This window comes from Rhinoderma darwinii, chromosome 3 (genome assembly GCF_050947455.1).
Source record: "Rhinoderma darwinii isolate aRhiDar2 chromosome 3, aRhiDar2.hap1, whole genome shotgun sequence".
Taxonomy (NCBI): Eukaryota; Metazoa; Chordata; class Amphibia; order Anura; family Rhinodermatidae; genus Rhinoderma; species Rhinoderma darwinii.
Window position 1 is genome coordinate 78,565,246 of NC_134689.1, and position 16,782 is coordinate 78,582,027.

Sequence of the window (16,782 nt, forward strand, 5' to 3'; positions counted from 1 at the left end):
GAAAAATGTAAATTTTTGCAATTTTTCTAAATTTTTGGGTGTTTTTCACAATAAAATACTGAATGTATCGAACACATTTTACCACTAACATAAAGTACAATGTGTCCCGAGAAAACTATCTCAGAATCGCTTGGATAGGTAAAAGCATTCCAGAGTTATTACCACATAAAGTGACACATGTCAGATTTGAAAAATGGGGCTACGTCCTGAACGTGCCAACTAGTCCACGTCCTTAAGGGGTTTAACCCACATGGTAAACGCTGTAAAAAAGAATAAATAATAATGACAAAACTGCTGTTTTCAGGTCACCTTAGCTCCCCAAAAAAAGGAGTAAAAAGTGATCAAGTCACATGTACCAAAAATATTACCAATAAAAACGACAGCTCGCCCCGCAAAAACAAGCCCTCACATCGCTCAATCTACTGAAAAATACAAAAGTTATGGCTCTCAGAATGAATAAAGCAAATTTTGTTTTTAACAAATAGCTTTTTTTGTAAACGTAGTAAACCATAAAAAAAACTACGCGCGCCACGGCAAAGTTTTGCCCTTTTAAGGCACGTCTCTAATCCCACCCAATCCCTGCCTATACACACCCGCTTTAGCCCACACAGTATCATGCTCGCATAGTGCCTCCCACACAATATAATGCCAAATAGCTGCCCCCACACAGTATAAAGCCCTCATAGCTCTCCCCATACAGTATAATGCCCCCATAGCTGCCCCCATACAGTGTAATGTCCCTATAGATGCACCCAAACAGTATAATGTCCACACAGATGCCCCCATACTGTATAATGCCCACAGATGCCCCATACAGTATAAAGCCCCATACAGTACAATGCCCCATAGCTGCCCCATACAGTATAATGCCCCATAGCTGCCCCATACAGCATAATGACCCATAGCTGACTCATACAGTATAATGCCCCCACAGCTGCCCCATACAGTATAATGCCCCCATACAGTATAATACCCCATAGATGCCCCATACAGTATAATGCCCCATACAGCATAATGCCCCAATAGCTCACCCAAACAGTATAATGCCCCCATAGCTGCTCAATACAGTATAATGCCCCATAGCTGCCCCCATACAGTATAATGCCCCATAGCTGCCTCATACAGCATAACGCCCCATAGCTGACCCATACAGTATAATGCCCCCATAGTTTCCCATACAGTATAATGCCCCTATACAGTACAATGCCCCACAGCTACTCCATATAGTATAATGCACCATAGTGCCCCATGCAGCATAATGCCCCAATAGCTCAACCATACAGTATAATGTCCCTATAGATGCACCCAAACAGTGTCTAATGCCCACACAGATGCCCCCACAGTATAAAGCCCCATACAGTATAAAGCCCCATAGCTACCCCATACAGTATAATACCCCTATACATTATAATACCCCATAGCTGCCCCATACAGTATAATGCCCCATAGCTGCCCCATGCAGCATAATGCCCCAATAGCTCACCCATACAGTATAATGCCCCCATACCTGCCCCATACAGTATAATGCTCCATAGCTGCCCCATGCAGTATAATGCCCCCACATCTGCCCCATACAGTATAATGCCCCTATAGATTTCCCCATACAGTATAATGCCTTCACAGCTACCACATACACTATAAAGCCCCAGAGCTACCACCATACACTATAATGCACCTTTAGCTGCCACCATAATGCCCCCACACAGCATAATGCCCCTGTAGCTCCCCCATTCAGTATAATGCCCATTAGCTGCCCCCATACAGTATAATGCCACATACAGTATAATGCACTGGCACTTTATAAGTGGGCACTGGCACTAGGGGCAGCTAAGGAGCCAATAGTGCCAATGTAGATAGTGCCACATACAGTGCCCTTGTAGATAGCGCCCCAGTGTCCCCTGTAGATCGTGCCACACCCCCTTAAAGATAGTACCTCCCCCCACACTCTGTAGCCATTGGGACTCCCTCTAGGGGCGGAATCCCCAGCCAGAGCGTCAGCAACGCCGTGGCCGGGGATTCCCCTCCCGGAGGAGCCACTGACCACATATATGGACAGTGACGTCAGGGCTTCCCTCTATGAGCGGAATCCCCAGCCATAGTGTCGGCAACGCTCTGGCAGGGGATTCCGCTACAGGAGCCACTAACGTCACTGTCCATATATGAACAGTGACGTCAGGGATTAGGAGCGGAATCCCCGACAATAGCGTCGGCAACGTCCCGGCCGGGGATTCCGCTACAGGAGCCACCATATGGACAGTGACGTCAAGGGCTTCCCCGGGCTCAGCGCTTAAAGTAGCGCTGTGCCCAAAGAGACCTCTGTACTAATGCTGAAGCAGGGAGCTGACGGTTCCCTGCTTCAGCATTGGGTCCAACTGTATCTAAGTCCTGAGGACACAGATAGGGTATGTTCACAAGCACTATTTTCAGAGGTAACTCGGGCGTTTTACACCTCGAATTACGCTTGAAAAACGGATCCAATACGCCTACAAACATCTGCCCATTGCTTTCAATGGGTTTTACGATGTTCTGTTCCCACGAGGTGTAATTTTACGCGTCGCTGTCAAAAGACGGCACGGAAAAAGACGCCCGCGAAAAAGTGCATGTCACTTCTTGTCCCATTTTTGGAGCCGTTTTTCATTGACTACATTGAAAAAAAGCTCCAATAACATACGTAAAATATGCAGCGAAAAACACGAGTAGTTACAAAAGCGTCTGAAAATCAGTAGCTGTTTTCGCTTGAAAACAGCTTCGTAATTTCAGACGTATTTTGCTAAGCCGTGTGAACATACCCATACAGTTGACACCGGGAGTCAGGGACATACCACCAGCCGCCTGGATCACCACCTGGACTGTCTCACTGAATCCGGGACGCTTGGGAGGTATGGAAATCAGCCACAGTATGGATTTATCATGATGTGTTAGTGCTGCGATTTGTGTGAACATCAACTTTGAACAGTTGTTAAAAATATTAAACATTAAACCACTAATAACTTTTTTTTATTTTTTAAAGTCGTCTTCCCAAATAAAGTCCTCAATGCACCGACGGCTGCAGACTTCTAGCTTGGAAGACATTCCTCGTTCCCGCCCTTTTCCTCTCACACCTCGCTCACTCGTCAGCCCGGGCACTGAGGAATGTACACGTCACTCCCGTGTGCGCCAATGAAGCGCGGAGTGCAGATTTTGGAGGGGGCTGGAGGCTTTAGATTTTACTTTACTCCACTGGAAGAGCGAATGAGACGTAAAGTCCCCGCTGCTGCCGCTCACACGCCCGGGCTGCGCTCTACGTAAACGGCCATTGACCTACGAGTGGAGTGACTGACTGGGCACCGCGCAAGCCTCATACCTGGTATAGCAGCAGCACCAGGATTACAACGCATTTACGAGTAGTCACCACTAGGGGGAAGCACAAGTGAAGAGAATTTATTAAATGTACCCTCTGTAGGAGATCAGTTTACAGCTCCGTCTTGGTTCTCAGGCATTACTTCCTTCTGTTCTCCTTTGAATCACGTTGATTTTTTTTTCTCATCAGGAAGGAAAGACTACTTGTCACCCTATTGTATCACAGCTTTTGGCTTTGACTGGAGTCTTCTCACCTAGTTCTAGGATATAGCTTCTCTCTGAGTGGTGAAGTCTTGTGACCCTCTGGTAGATGCAAAGATGAACTTGGCATCATTATTAGATGGTGAGTTTGGAGTGTGCTGAGTACAGCGAATTTCATCTCGTTTTCTTCAGAAGAAGGGATACTTTTAGTGGAAGCCTTCCAACCATGCTGCTGCCGCAAGTCAGAGGAGGATACGTGCCCCTGCTCTTGTTCCTTGGTGTCTGGAGTTGTATAACTTTTACCCTGGTTGATGGCTGTCCTAGCAAGTGTACCTGCTCCGGGCTGAATGTGGATTGTCATGGACTGGGACTAAAGGCTGTACCTAAAGGGATCCCCAGGAATGCAGAGAGGCTGTGAGTATCTATCTATACGTCCATCATATATGAATAATAGTACGAGCGACACTGCCTACATGACGGCTCCATCAGTGGTATTACTACTACGAGGTGACAGGCGACATTGTGTACCGTGCAGAGTAATAAAGTCGCATGTCCCGGCCCTCTCCTGTCACTACTCACTAGTACAAAGTGACGCTAACTTTATTTTACTATTTGTTCACGAACAAGGGAATAGCTGGCTTTCCCATTGTGTTATATGTTTATTTACTGATGCACCAAAAGTGACCAGGAAGTAACTGGACCAGACCATTCTGACCGTGCGGCTTCTCATAGATGATTGCCATGATCTGAATGACACTTCTATAGATAAAAGTGGAAGCAGTAGACCCGTGTGAGCTGCTTCAAAAAACGATTTTGCTGCTAATTGCTGTGATCAGATCGTAAACTCTGATCCTGAATCACAATGGTGTTTGTGTGTGTGTGTGTGTGTGTGTGTGTATATATATATATATATATATATATATATATATATATAGTGTGTGTATGTCTTTGGTTAATGGCTGACCACTGCAGTACACTAGTCACATATTGACACAGACAAAAGTGAGCAAAAGCCTGAAAAGTGCAAGTGACCCCAGGCAATGGCTGGAGCCTGATCAATGATATGCTAAGTGCCAGCTCCACAGCCTCATGCATAATGCTGGTTTTGTACAAGGAAAAGTCACTGAAGGTCCATTATACTTTATTTCCTGCATTTGTTCACTATAAAAAAAATAAAATGTATGATATAGATATATATATATATATATATATATATATATATATATATATATATATATATATATATATAATGGGTAAGTAGGTATATAAAACTGAGTAACCCCATTGTGGGAGTCATGTGTACAAAGTGTCCCATCAACAGAAGATATAGGAGCAGAAAAATGCTGTTGCCCTGAGACAGATCTGCAAATCTTTCGCAATATCTGAGGGTATGTGCACACACACTAATTACGTCCGTAATATACGGACGTATTTCGGCCGCAAGTACCGGACCGAACACAGTGCAGGGAGCCGGGCTCCTAGCATCATAGTTATGTACGATGCTAGGAGTCCCTGCCTCGCTGCAGGACAACTGTCACGTACTGAAAACATGATTACAGTACGGGGCAGTTGTCCGGCAGCGAGGCAGGGACTCCTAGCGTCGTACATAACTATGATGCTAGGAGCCCGGCTCCCTGCACTGAGTTCGGTCCGGAACTTGCGGCCGAAATACGTCCGTAACTTACGGACGTAATTAGTGTGTGTGCACATACCCTGAGGGTGATGAAGCTGTTTACAACGTTAGTTTACTAATCTTTTAAAAGGTCAAAAAAAGTTAGTTTGTATGACAATTCTTTATAGGACATTTCCGCTCACGTTCCATTAGGCCTTTAGTACTTCACTTTATGGCACGCTGCAAGTTATTGTATTGTTTTTAACCATTTATTTTTTTACAGCAAACTTTTACTTTCGTAATGTAATCCATTGTCTCCTTCCATCTGATGTATTACCTCCTAGCTTTCTCTCAAAGACCATACCTGGCATGGCAGCAGCGTTTACAGTATCACATGGCACCCTGGCCAAACTGGATACAATTAATACGTTTTGTCTTTTTCATAAAGAGTGGCTGATGGGGCATTGATATAAAACTGATATAACATCGGTATCTGGCTGCAGAAGAGCAGATCCAGACTTTCATATGGAAAAGATAAAGCTATACATTTTTTTAGGTCCTAAAAGAAGTGAATATGTTGTAAGCCCTGCATTAAAGGTTATCACGCTGCCCGAGATCTCTGCCATTTGTCTGCCAACCTCTTATCACTTCCATGTCACTGGTCTCTATCACTGAATGACATTGCTGTGCATCCATTATCCAGGACATTCGTAGAAACACAAGTGACGTAACATGCTTTTATACCTAGTGTCGCATTCATTCAAGTCTTGCTTGTATCTTCGTTCTGGATAAGAAGATTTCGGGAATAAGACTTAGTGGCTGTGCCCTATGCCTTAAATAAATGGGGAAATTCACGGATGCATCTTTCAAAGAAATGTCATATTGTAGGACCGAGGCCACAGTGTTAGAAGAAATAACTAGGGAATGTTTAGTCAATCACTTTATAAACATATTTCTTACAAAATTGTAGTAATTTTTTTCTCAATGAACTCTTGTCCGCTTTGGATGGATTCCTGTGATGTTGAATATTTTAAGATGTTTGTGTAGTGGTAAAGATATTGGGGAGATTTATTAATACTGTCTTTAATTGGGACCGTATAAAACTAGATCAGAATGGCAGAACCCATGCCACATTTCTCACAGTATCACACGCCCTATGATAAATTTGGCGCATCTTGCAAGACCTGTTAAACACTTTTCTCATTTATAAGCCAGCTCTTGTCTGGCATAGATTACATTAATATTTTGCGCCAATAAAATGGCACACAATGTGAACAAATCTGGCACATTTTACATCTCATCTTAGCCACACTCCTTTTTCTAAACACACCTAAAACGGACTAAGGGCCTGTTCACATCAACGTTGGGCTTCTGTTTGGCTTTCTGTTCATCTGTTCAGTCAGAGGAACAGAAAGACAAACGAAAAGTATAGTTTCCGTTGCATTACTATTGATTTCAATGGCATTTTTGTGCCTATTTTTGTTTTCCTCCGTTTCACTAGGTGTCTGTTTTTCATGGAAACAATAGCGTAGTGTGCTGCACTATTGTTTCCGTGAATAAAACGGAAACCTAGCGAAACAGAGGCAAACTTAAACAAATTGGTGCATGAGATGTACGCCACCTTTTAGCCGAAATTTGTGCCAGGATTCTGGTGCATTTTTGCTTAGTAAACATCACCCTATATATATATATATATATATATATATATATATAACATATTTTTTCTTTTTGATCATTAACTGTGAGCCAGAGGTTTGTACAACAAACCACTCAGTCTTTATGTAATAAAATTCACTGAATGAAGTGTGGAAATGCAATATGCAGACTCTTCTACTTTAGTCATGTTGAATTCAAACACTTAATAAATCACGTGAAGATGTGCGCTGTATCTCCAAAGAAACTTGTAATAAAGCCGTGTTCAAGTGTTGTTTTTTTGTTTTTTTCTGAACTGAAATGTACAAGCTGTTACACACCCAACAGTACAGATGGTTTGCTGACTTTACCAGGGACTTGTCATGTCTTCCACAGTGACGTTGGATCCCTGATGTCTTTCTGTTGTGATCAACTTTCTATAGACTATTCAATTTTTTTAAAGCCAGAGAAAATATCATTTGGCATAAAATGAACAGTATGAAAGAAATCCTAATTTTTCATCATCTTAGTCCTCTCAGCATAGAGTAATGGGGGGATTTATGAACAGCTGTACGCCTGTATTATGGCGTTAAAGTCACAAATTATGGCAAGCCCCATATTTGCTCAATAAGCTGCGACTTTTTGACATTTTACGCCGTTTTCTTCCTTAAGTGGGTTGGGCCTATTTAATGGGGCCGGGGGGGGCCACTACAGCCAGACTTTTTTACTTTAATATATGCCAGAAACTGGTATAAATTATAGCGGAAATCGATGCCAGCTCAAAGCTGGTTTAGGTTTCCCTTTCTGGCGTATGGACAGAAGATGCATAAAATGTATTAAGCTCATCTTACTACTGCAGGCTTCAGACTAAGGGTATGTTCACACGCTAAACTAAAAACGGCTGTAAAATACGGAGCTGTTTTCAAGGGAAAACAGCCTCTGATTTTCAGCCGGTTTTTTATGCGTTTTTTTTAGGGCCGTATATGGAGCTGTTTTTCTATTGAGACAATGAAAAACGGCTCAAGAAGTGATATGCACTTTTTTACGAGGCCTTTTTTTTACGTGCCGTTTTTACAAACGGTGCGTTAGAAATCGGCCTGTGGGAACGAAACTCAGTTTTTCCCATTGAAATCAATGGGCAGATGTTCGGGACGTTTACGGCCTGAAAAACAGCTGGAAATAGGCCGTGTGAACATACCCTAAGGGTATGTGCACACACACTAATTACGTCCGTGATTGACGGACGTATTTCGGCCGCAAGTCCCGGACCGAACACAGTGCAGGGAGCCGGGCTCCTAGCATCATAGTTATGTACGATGCTAGGAGTCCCTGCCTCGCTGCAGGACAACTGTCCCGTACTGTAATCATGTTTTCAGTACGTGACAGTGGTCCTGCAGCGAGGCAGAGACTCCTAGCATCGTACATAACTATGATACTAGGAGCCCGGCTCCCTGCACTGAGTTCGGTCCGGAACTTGCGGCCGAAGTACGTCCGTAAATTACGGACGTAATTAGTGTGTGTGCACATACCCTAAGGCTGGGTTCACACGAGCGTGCGCAAAAACCACTTAACAGCTCCATGGGGCATCAGCATATGATGTGCGGCTGCGTGCTTTTCGCGCAGCCGCCATCATTATGACACTCCATTTGGATGTTTGTAAAGAGAAAAGCACATGGTGCTTTTCTGTTTACATTCATCCTTTTGACAGCTGTTGCGCGAATCACGCAGTTCGCACGGAAGTGTTTCCGTGCGGCATGCATGGTTTTCACGCACCCATTGACTACAATGGATGCGTGAATCGCGCAAAACGCCGAAAGAACGGACATGTCGTGACTTTTTTTCAGCGGACTCACGCTGAGTAAAAATCACGCACATGTCTGCACGGCCCCATAGACTAATATAGGTCCGTGCGACGCGCTTGAAAATCACGCGCGTTGCACAGACGTAATTCCCGTTCGTCTGAATGAAGCCTAAGGGTAAGATAACACGTAGCGTAAATACTGCAGATTTTCCGCAATGGATATCGTGGAAAATCCACCGCATAATACAGTAGCAGTAAAGTTGATGAGATTTGAACAAATCTCATCCACATGCTGCGTAAATGCTGACGGGAAAAAAACGCACAGAAATTGACTTGCGCGCCTTTTTTTTTGTATTTGTCTAAACGCTGCTTATTTGTTGTGAGTTTCCCCATTGAATCCAATAGGGAGGTAAAACCCGCAACAAATAGCAGAAGTTGCTTTATTTTTTTTTCATCGGTTCTGCCGCAAAAACTGCAGCTCAGAATTCTGGGTAAGTATAAGATTTTTTTTTCTGTCTTTCTTCATCCAGGACGGCCTCTGGAGATGACGTTTCATCCTATGTGACCGCTGCAGCCAATCGCAGACTGCACTTTTGATTCCGTTCAGAAAAACTGGAAACCTAGCGAACGGAGACCAATGGAAAGCAACTGATACAAAAGAATTACCAATGAAATCAATGGTAATTCTAACGGAACCTTTGCTTTCCGTTTAATGCATCGATCCTCTCTTCCTCTGACAGAAGAGAGGTAAACTGATAGTAACGGTAGTGTGAACGTCGCCTTATAAAACATGTTTTACATGATAAATAAAGTGTTGTGAAAAAGGGTGCTGCACAACTGTGGCTCATATTTCATCAATAAAAGAACACCGCAAGCGTTCCAAATAGATACTGCCAAAAAACATTGAAAGAAATGATACAATAGTAGACATGTAGCATTACTAGGTTCATAAAAATGACTAGTCTAATATTTATAGGGCGCTTGTGTGAAAGCATGTGTACAAAAATCAGTCGGCATCAGGAAAATTCATAATCAATACATCAAAATTATGTAATCAGTAATCTGATATGGTAGCATTAATATTACATGAATCGGTAAATCAATAGTAAAATACTTTTGCAGTGGAAGATTAGACTCAGTTTAGGACAACATCATCATATCCGGATATTCAGCCGTGGTCTAGCTCAAGCTGCCCTATAACACGGGCTAATAATCAGGCAGACGAGTGTTCATATGAACGCTCGAGTCCGATCATTGCCCTGTGTAATAAGGGCAATGATCAGCCAATGAACTAGCAAACACTCGTTCATCGGCTGATCTGCTCTTTTATGCAGAATTAAAGATCATTGTTGTCACCAGCACACCTCCCTGTGTAATCCGGGAGATATACGTCCGACATGATGAAAATGTATGGGAGCGATCGTAGTAACAAGCGCTCATCCCTCTACATATCCAGCCATTGCTCCGTGTGATTGCAAACAAGCGCCGATCAACAAGCTGTCTCATTGATCGGCTCTTCCGCAACCACAGTCGAGCCGTGTAATAGTACCTAAAGGCCTTGTTCACACACTGCAGATTTTAACCGTAGTTTTCAAGCCAAAACAAGGATTGAAATTTAAACATAAGAAATATATAAAGGAAGGCCTTATAGGTCTTCTTTCCTGAATCCAATTCTGTTTTTGGATTTCTGTTTCTGCAGCAAATTTGCACTGTACAATCCCTAAGCGATAATATTGTGTAGTGGGAATCAGTCTAGTAAAGCAGGGGGAGAAGATTAAAGAGGCTCTATCACCAGATTTTGCAACCCCTATCTGCTATTGCAGCAGATCGGCGCTGCAATGTAGATTACAGTAACGTTTTTATTTTCAAAAAACGAGCATTTTTGGCCAAGTTATGACCATTTTTGTATTTATGCAAATGAGGCTTTCTAAAGTACAACTGGGCGTGTATTATGTGTGTTACATCTGGGCGTGTTTACTTCTTTTACTAGCTGGGCATTCTGGTCTCTTCAGAACGCCCAGCTTCTGGCAGTGCAGACACAGCGTGTTCAAGAGAGATCACGCTGTGACGTCACTTCCCCAGGTCCTGCATCGTGTCAGACGAGCGAGGACACATCGGCACCAGAGGCTACAGTTGATTCTGCAGCAGCATCAGCGTTTGCAGGTGAGTAGTTACATCGACTTACCTGCAAACGCCGATGCTGCTGCAGAATCAACTGTAGCCTCTGGTGCAGATGTGTCCTCGCTCGTCTGACACGATGCAGGACCTGGGGCAGGAAGTGAGTGACGACACAGCGTGATCTCTCGAGAACACGCTGTGTGTCTGCACTGTCAGAAGCTGGGCGTTGTGAAGAGAAGTGGATGATACTTCTCGTCAGAACGCCCAGCTAGTAAAAGAAGTAAACACGCCCCGATGTAACACACATAATACACGCCCAGTTGGACTTTTACTTTAAACACGCCCAATTGGACTTTAGCAAGCCTAATTTGCATAAATACAAAAATGGTCATAACTTGGCCAAAAATGCTAGTTTAAAAAAAATAAAAACGTTACTGTAATCTACATTGCAGCGCCTATCTGCTGCAATAGCAGATAGGGGTTGCAAAATCTGGTGACAGAGCCTCTTTAAAATAAAACTTGCCAGATCGTCCTTTTGTCACCAGGAGAGTTTAGATTTATTGGCGATGGAAATGATTAGCCAGGACACCCACAGCCAAAATGTTCCTGCTGATAGCATAGCGTGTATACACATCAAATAGAGAAAGCTGCCTGATCCTGCGCAGCAGGGTAAGGTGGAATTATGGCATTGACTAATGATATAATCTAGAGAGGCCTCTAACAGGAGTACTATGTATATTTTAGTATCACCGTATTTTTATAGTGCCATAACTAAGAGACTTCTGAATAAAGTTTAGGCATCATCATAAATGTGCTCTATCTCCTTAGTGACCACCAATACGCCTTTTCACGTCGGTCACTAAGGGGCCTTAGGCTAGGCTGACGCCTTTTCACGTTCGCCTAGTCTAAGTCCTGCACGGGTCTCCCGTGCAGGCTGGAGCCGGAGCTCAGCTGTCTGATGACAGCTGGGCTCCTGCTCCAACGCCCGCGATCGAAGTTTCCTTCGATTGCGGCCGTTTAACCCGTTAAATGCCGCCGTCAATAGCGACCGCGGCATTTAACTTTGTTTACAGAGGGAGTGAGCTCCCTCTGTCACCCATCGGCGGCCCGCGAATGCAATCGCGGGTCTCCGATGGGGTGTCATGGCAGCCGGGGGCTTGATAAAAGCCCCCAGGTCTGCCCTGGACATATGCCTGTTAGGACGCGCCGGAGGCACGTCCTAACAGATTGCCTGTCAGATTTACACTGACAGGCAATAATGCTCTGGTATACGAAGTATACCAGAGCATTATATCAGCGATCTGAAGATCGCACAGTAAAGTCCCCTAGTGGGACTAATAAAATAAGTCACCAATGTGAAATAAAGATTATTTATTAATAAAAAGTACAGTAAAAAAATAAATCCATTTTTTTCCATAAAAAGTGGTTTTATTTAGTAAAAGTGTAAAAAAGAAATAAAAGTACACATATATGGTATCGCCGCGACCGTAATGACTCCATTAATAAAGTTAATATGTAATTTCAACCGCAAGCTGAACACCGTAAAAAAAAAAACGCAAAAAACAATGGCGAAATTGCAATTTTTTTCCATTGCCCCCCAAAAAAGTCATAATAAAAATGAATCAATAAGTCCCATGCGCCCCAAAACAGTACCAATCAAAACTACGTCTCGTCCCGCAAAAAACAAGTCGAAAAAATCACTATATTGATGGAAAAATAAAAAAGTTACGGCTCTTGGAAAGCGATGATGCAAAAACAAATAATTTTAGTTCAAAAGTGTTTTTATTGTGCAAAAGTCGTAAAACATAAAAAACCTCTACACATGTGGTATCGCCGTAATCGTACCGACCCATAGAATAAAGGTAACCTGTTATTTACGCTGCACAGTGAACGGCGTCAATTTAAAAACGCATAGAACAATGGCGGAATTTCAGTTTTTTTTTTATAATCCCCCCCCAAATAAGTTAATAAAAGTTAATAAAGAAATTATATGTACCCTAAAATGGTGCTATTAAAAAGCACAACTAATCCCGCAAAAAAACAAGTCCTCATACAGCTATGTAGACAAAAAAATAAAAACGTTATAGCTCTTTGAATGCGACTATAGAAAAACAAATAAAATAGCTTCGTCATTAGGGCCTAAAATGGGCTGGTCACTAAGGGGTTAAAAAGGACCTGTCCGCTCTATTGACATGTCAGTTTTAGTAAATACTTGAATTTCCCATAAAATAACAATTCTGGAACACTTATTTTCTTAGAACTCTACATTGTGCAGTTACTCTTATATTCCTCATAGAAATGCATGAATAAATTGACAATTGGGTGTTACCACGTCCATTGTCAAAGGGGCGTGTCCCTACACAGAATTGAGACTCCGCACTGATTGGATACTGTCAGTCTGTGCAGGGACACACCCCCAACTGGTAACACCCAGTTATCAATTTATTCATACATTTCTAGGCGGAATAACAGAGGCATATAGAGCTCTAAGAAAAGATGCTCCATAATTGTGATTTCATGGGGAATATAATTATTTCCTACAACAGAAATGTCAGGAGAGCTGACTGGTCCTCTTTAACCCTTTAAGGACTGAACCATTTTATATTTTTTTCAATTTTCGTTTTTCACTCCACACCTTCCAAGAGGCATACAAATAAATTACTTTCCCATCAAAAATGTTGCTAGGGCTTATTTTTTGCAGAGTCGTTTATAGTTTCTATTGACACCATTTAAAGTACCGTATAATATACTGGGAAACTGAAAAAAAACCAACTGATTCTTCCATTGTTTTTTTTGGGTTTAGTTTGCGGCTTTCACCATGCGGTAAAATGATAACTAAACTTTATTTTGCGTCTCAATACGATTACAGTGATACCAAATTGATATAGTTTATTTAAAAAAAATAATAATTTACTAATTTGAAAGAAAAAATTTTTGGTAATTTTTTTTTTTCCTTGATTGAGCGGGGTGGGGGCTTTTTGCGGGACGAGCTGTAGTTTTTATTGGTAGCATTTTTTGGTACATATAACTTTTGGATCGCTTTTTTTATTACATTTTTTTTGAGAGCTAAGGTACCATTTTTTTTTTTTTATGTACAGCGTTCACGGTACAAGTAAAGTAATGTTACGTTGTAATTGTTCGAACTTTTACAGACGCAGCGATACCAGTTTTTGTTTTTACTTTTTACATTAATTTAGATGAAAAATGGGAAAGGTTTTTATTTTTTTTGAACTTCTAATATATATATATATATATCTTTTTTTTTTTTCACTACTAAAAACTTTGTGGAGGAACACCATCAGATGACATGGCTCCCCAAGCTATCACTGACTGTGGAGAATTTGCTTTCATCTGAACACAGGACTTTGGACCACTGAGCAACAGTGTTGTTCAATGTGTTATATCAAGTCCAGACACAACACAGCCGTCTACCAGGAAATTTTACAGCACTTCATGCTTCCCTCTGCTGACAAGCTTTATGGAGATGCTGATTTCATTTTCCAGCAGGACATGGCACCTGCCCACACTGCCAAAACTACCAATATCTAGTTTAATAACCACAGTATCACTGTGCTTGATTAGCCAGCAAACTCGCCTGACCTAAACCCCATAGAGAATCTATGGGGTATTGTCAAGATGAAGATGAAAGACCCCAGACCCAACAATGCAGACGAGCTGAAGGCCGCTATCAAAGCAACCCGGGCTTCCATAACACCTCAGCAGTGCCACAGGCTGATCGTCTCCATGCCATGCCGCATTGATGACACCTCAGCCGTGCCACAGGCTGATCGCCTTCATGCCACGCCGCATTGATGCAGTACTTCATGCAAAAGGAGCCCTGACCAAGTATTGACTGCAAATACTGGATATACTTTTCAGTAAGCCAACATTTCTGTATTAAAAACCATTTTTGAAACTGGGTTTATGTAATATTCAAATTTTCAGAGAAACAAAATTTTGGGTTTTCATTAACGGTTAGCCATAATCATCAACATTAAAAGAAAAAAATGCTGGAAATAGATCACTCTGTGTGCAATGAATCTATATAATGAGTCTCACTTTTTGAATTGAATTACTGAAATAATATTTTTTTTTTTTGATGATCTAATTCATTGAGGAGGACGTGTGTGTGTGTGTGTGTGTGTGTGTGTGTGTGTGTGTGTGTGTGTGTGTGTGTGTGTGTGTGTGTGTGTATATATATATATATATATATATATATATATATATATATTATTATTATTTTTTTGTATGCATCTCCGGTTTGTGGTACAGGGTACTGCTCGTGATTGGTATCTCCCCAGCTTTGTCTTGCAGAAATTCTACAATATAGCCTTTGGGGAAACTCCCAGATAGCCATTGAAAATGGTTGTTGCTACTTTTAATATTTCTGGTGTTTTGGGGAAATATCTAATTATGTGGGAACTTTTGTGGTGTTCATTATTATGTTCATGAATTTATAAATGTATTTTATACAGAATATATCTGATGTGGTATAATTTGACCAAATCTAGCTTTGAGATGTGTCCTCCTCCTGTGGCTCTTGCTTCATGTTACCAGTGTTTGCTATGACCAGGGGGTTGATATGTTGCGTGTTATTAGATTGCTTTGCATCATTATTTAACTTGTATTTTTACTTCAGTCTGGCTGCATTCTTTGCTTATTTGTGTTTCTTCTCTGTGTAACATTTGTGGTGTATTGAAACCAGAACCAAAATGTTTACAATAAAAAGTAGTAATCGGAAGTTAGCAGCAACAAGTAATCTAAAACAGTGAAATCCATCATATATATTTGTTTGGTTTCTTTAATAGCCATCCTTTGTATCTAATTACTGTGTGAATGTGAAGATAAATGATATGCCACTGTAATGTTTAGAGAAGTAGTATTGAATTAGCATGGTACAGCCGGCTGCATTTTAGAGCCAAATTTTAATAATATTGATTTATAATGCGGAAGGCTATACCCTTTTTGTACAATGCATTTGCCACCAAAATGCTTTTTCTATGTGTTTGGATCAAGCATGAATATTCTTAGAATGCATAATTTTGCAAGTTCCGCTAAATGATGCCAACTGATTGGACAATCATGTAACAGGAAAGATCCGCTGCGGAAATTAACACCATGTACTTCTATTGTGGAAACAAAATCCGGAACACATACATGTTTTAAATTTCTGTACAGAATTTTGCAGCTGCTGAAATACTTTCCTCAGCGTTTTCTGTATGTTTTGCGGATTTTGAATGCAGAATGTCAAAACGATGTAAAATTCTGCCCTGAAATATGCAACGCACATCGAATTGGCCACAAAATGTGCAACTGTAATTCTGCTGCGGATTTACTGCTGCATGTTTTGTGGCGTATTTTTACGCCACGTGTGACAGCCTTTACGGGCAAAAATGTCCTGAACCACTTTTCGCCCTTTAGGCATAGTGATGGTGCGGGCACAAATGCTGTGCCTACGCCATCACTTGAAGGTGCCTGCTGTATTATACAGCTGACACCCTGTTCTAAAAGCCAGGATCAAAGAGAACTCCTATCCCAGCCTTTTAACCCAATAGCGAATACATTATCTACCCCAAAATGACAAAATCATCTGGCGCTGTGACTGCAGTTACCAAAACAAGGGGGGGGGGGGGTGCAGAGATTCATTTGTAAAGCGGAGAGAAGGGGATTACGGAATTGTAGAGCCACCTCCTCAGAAACAGAAGTTGGAAACAGTGTGTCCTCTTACATTGGGGTTCGGTAAGTAGCCCCAGAAGAAGGGTTTCTTGCAAATAATTTTTTTTTTTCTGATGAAAAAGCCTTTATTAATAGTGCTTTCAGGAATTATTATTATTAGTTGTTTTTTTTTGACGTTCCGGACAACACCTTTAAAGGGAAGGTGTCATGATTTTTTTTTAATTATTATTATATTGCTTTTAATAAAATATAAACACAAATTTTATTTATTGGTGTTGTCACGTTCTAATTTTTACTGTGTTCAAACTTTTACTTCTCGATGGGGCTGCCATTTTTTTTTTTTTAATCTCTGTATGTGTCGATTAACGACACATACAGAGATGGAATACAGCACATACAACCC

General features: G+C 41.6%; 1 protein-coding gene across 1 annotated transcript in view; it reads left to right on the forward strand.

Moving 5' to 3' along the window:
• The first annotated feature begins 3,118 nt into the window (after nucleotides 1-3,118).
• SLIT3 (slit guidance ligand 3) overlaps nucleotides 3,119-16,782 on the forward strand; it is a 761,836-nt gene continuing 748,172 nt past the window's right edge. The window contains exon 1 of the mRNA XM_075856411.1: nucleotides 3,119-3,954. Coding sequence (XP_075712526.1) covers nucleotides 3,680-3,954 — 275 coding nt within the window. The 5' untranslated portion in view covers nucleotides 3,119-3,679. The remainder of the gene's footprint in view (nucleotides 3,955-16,782) is intronic.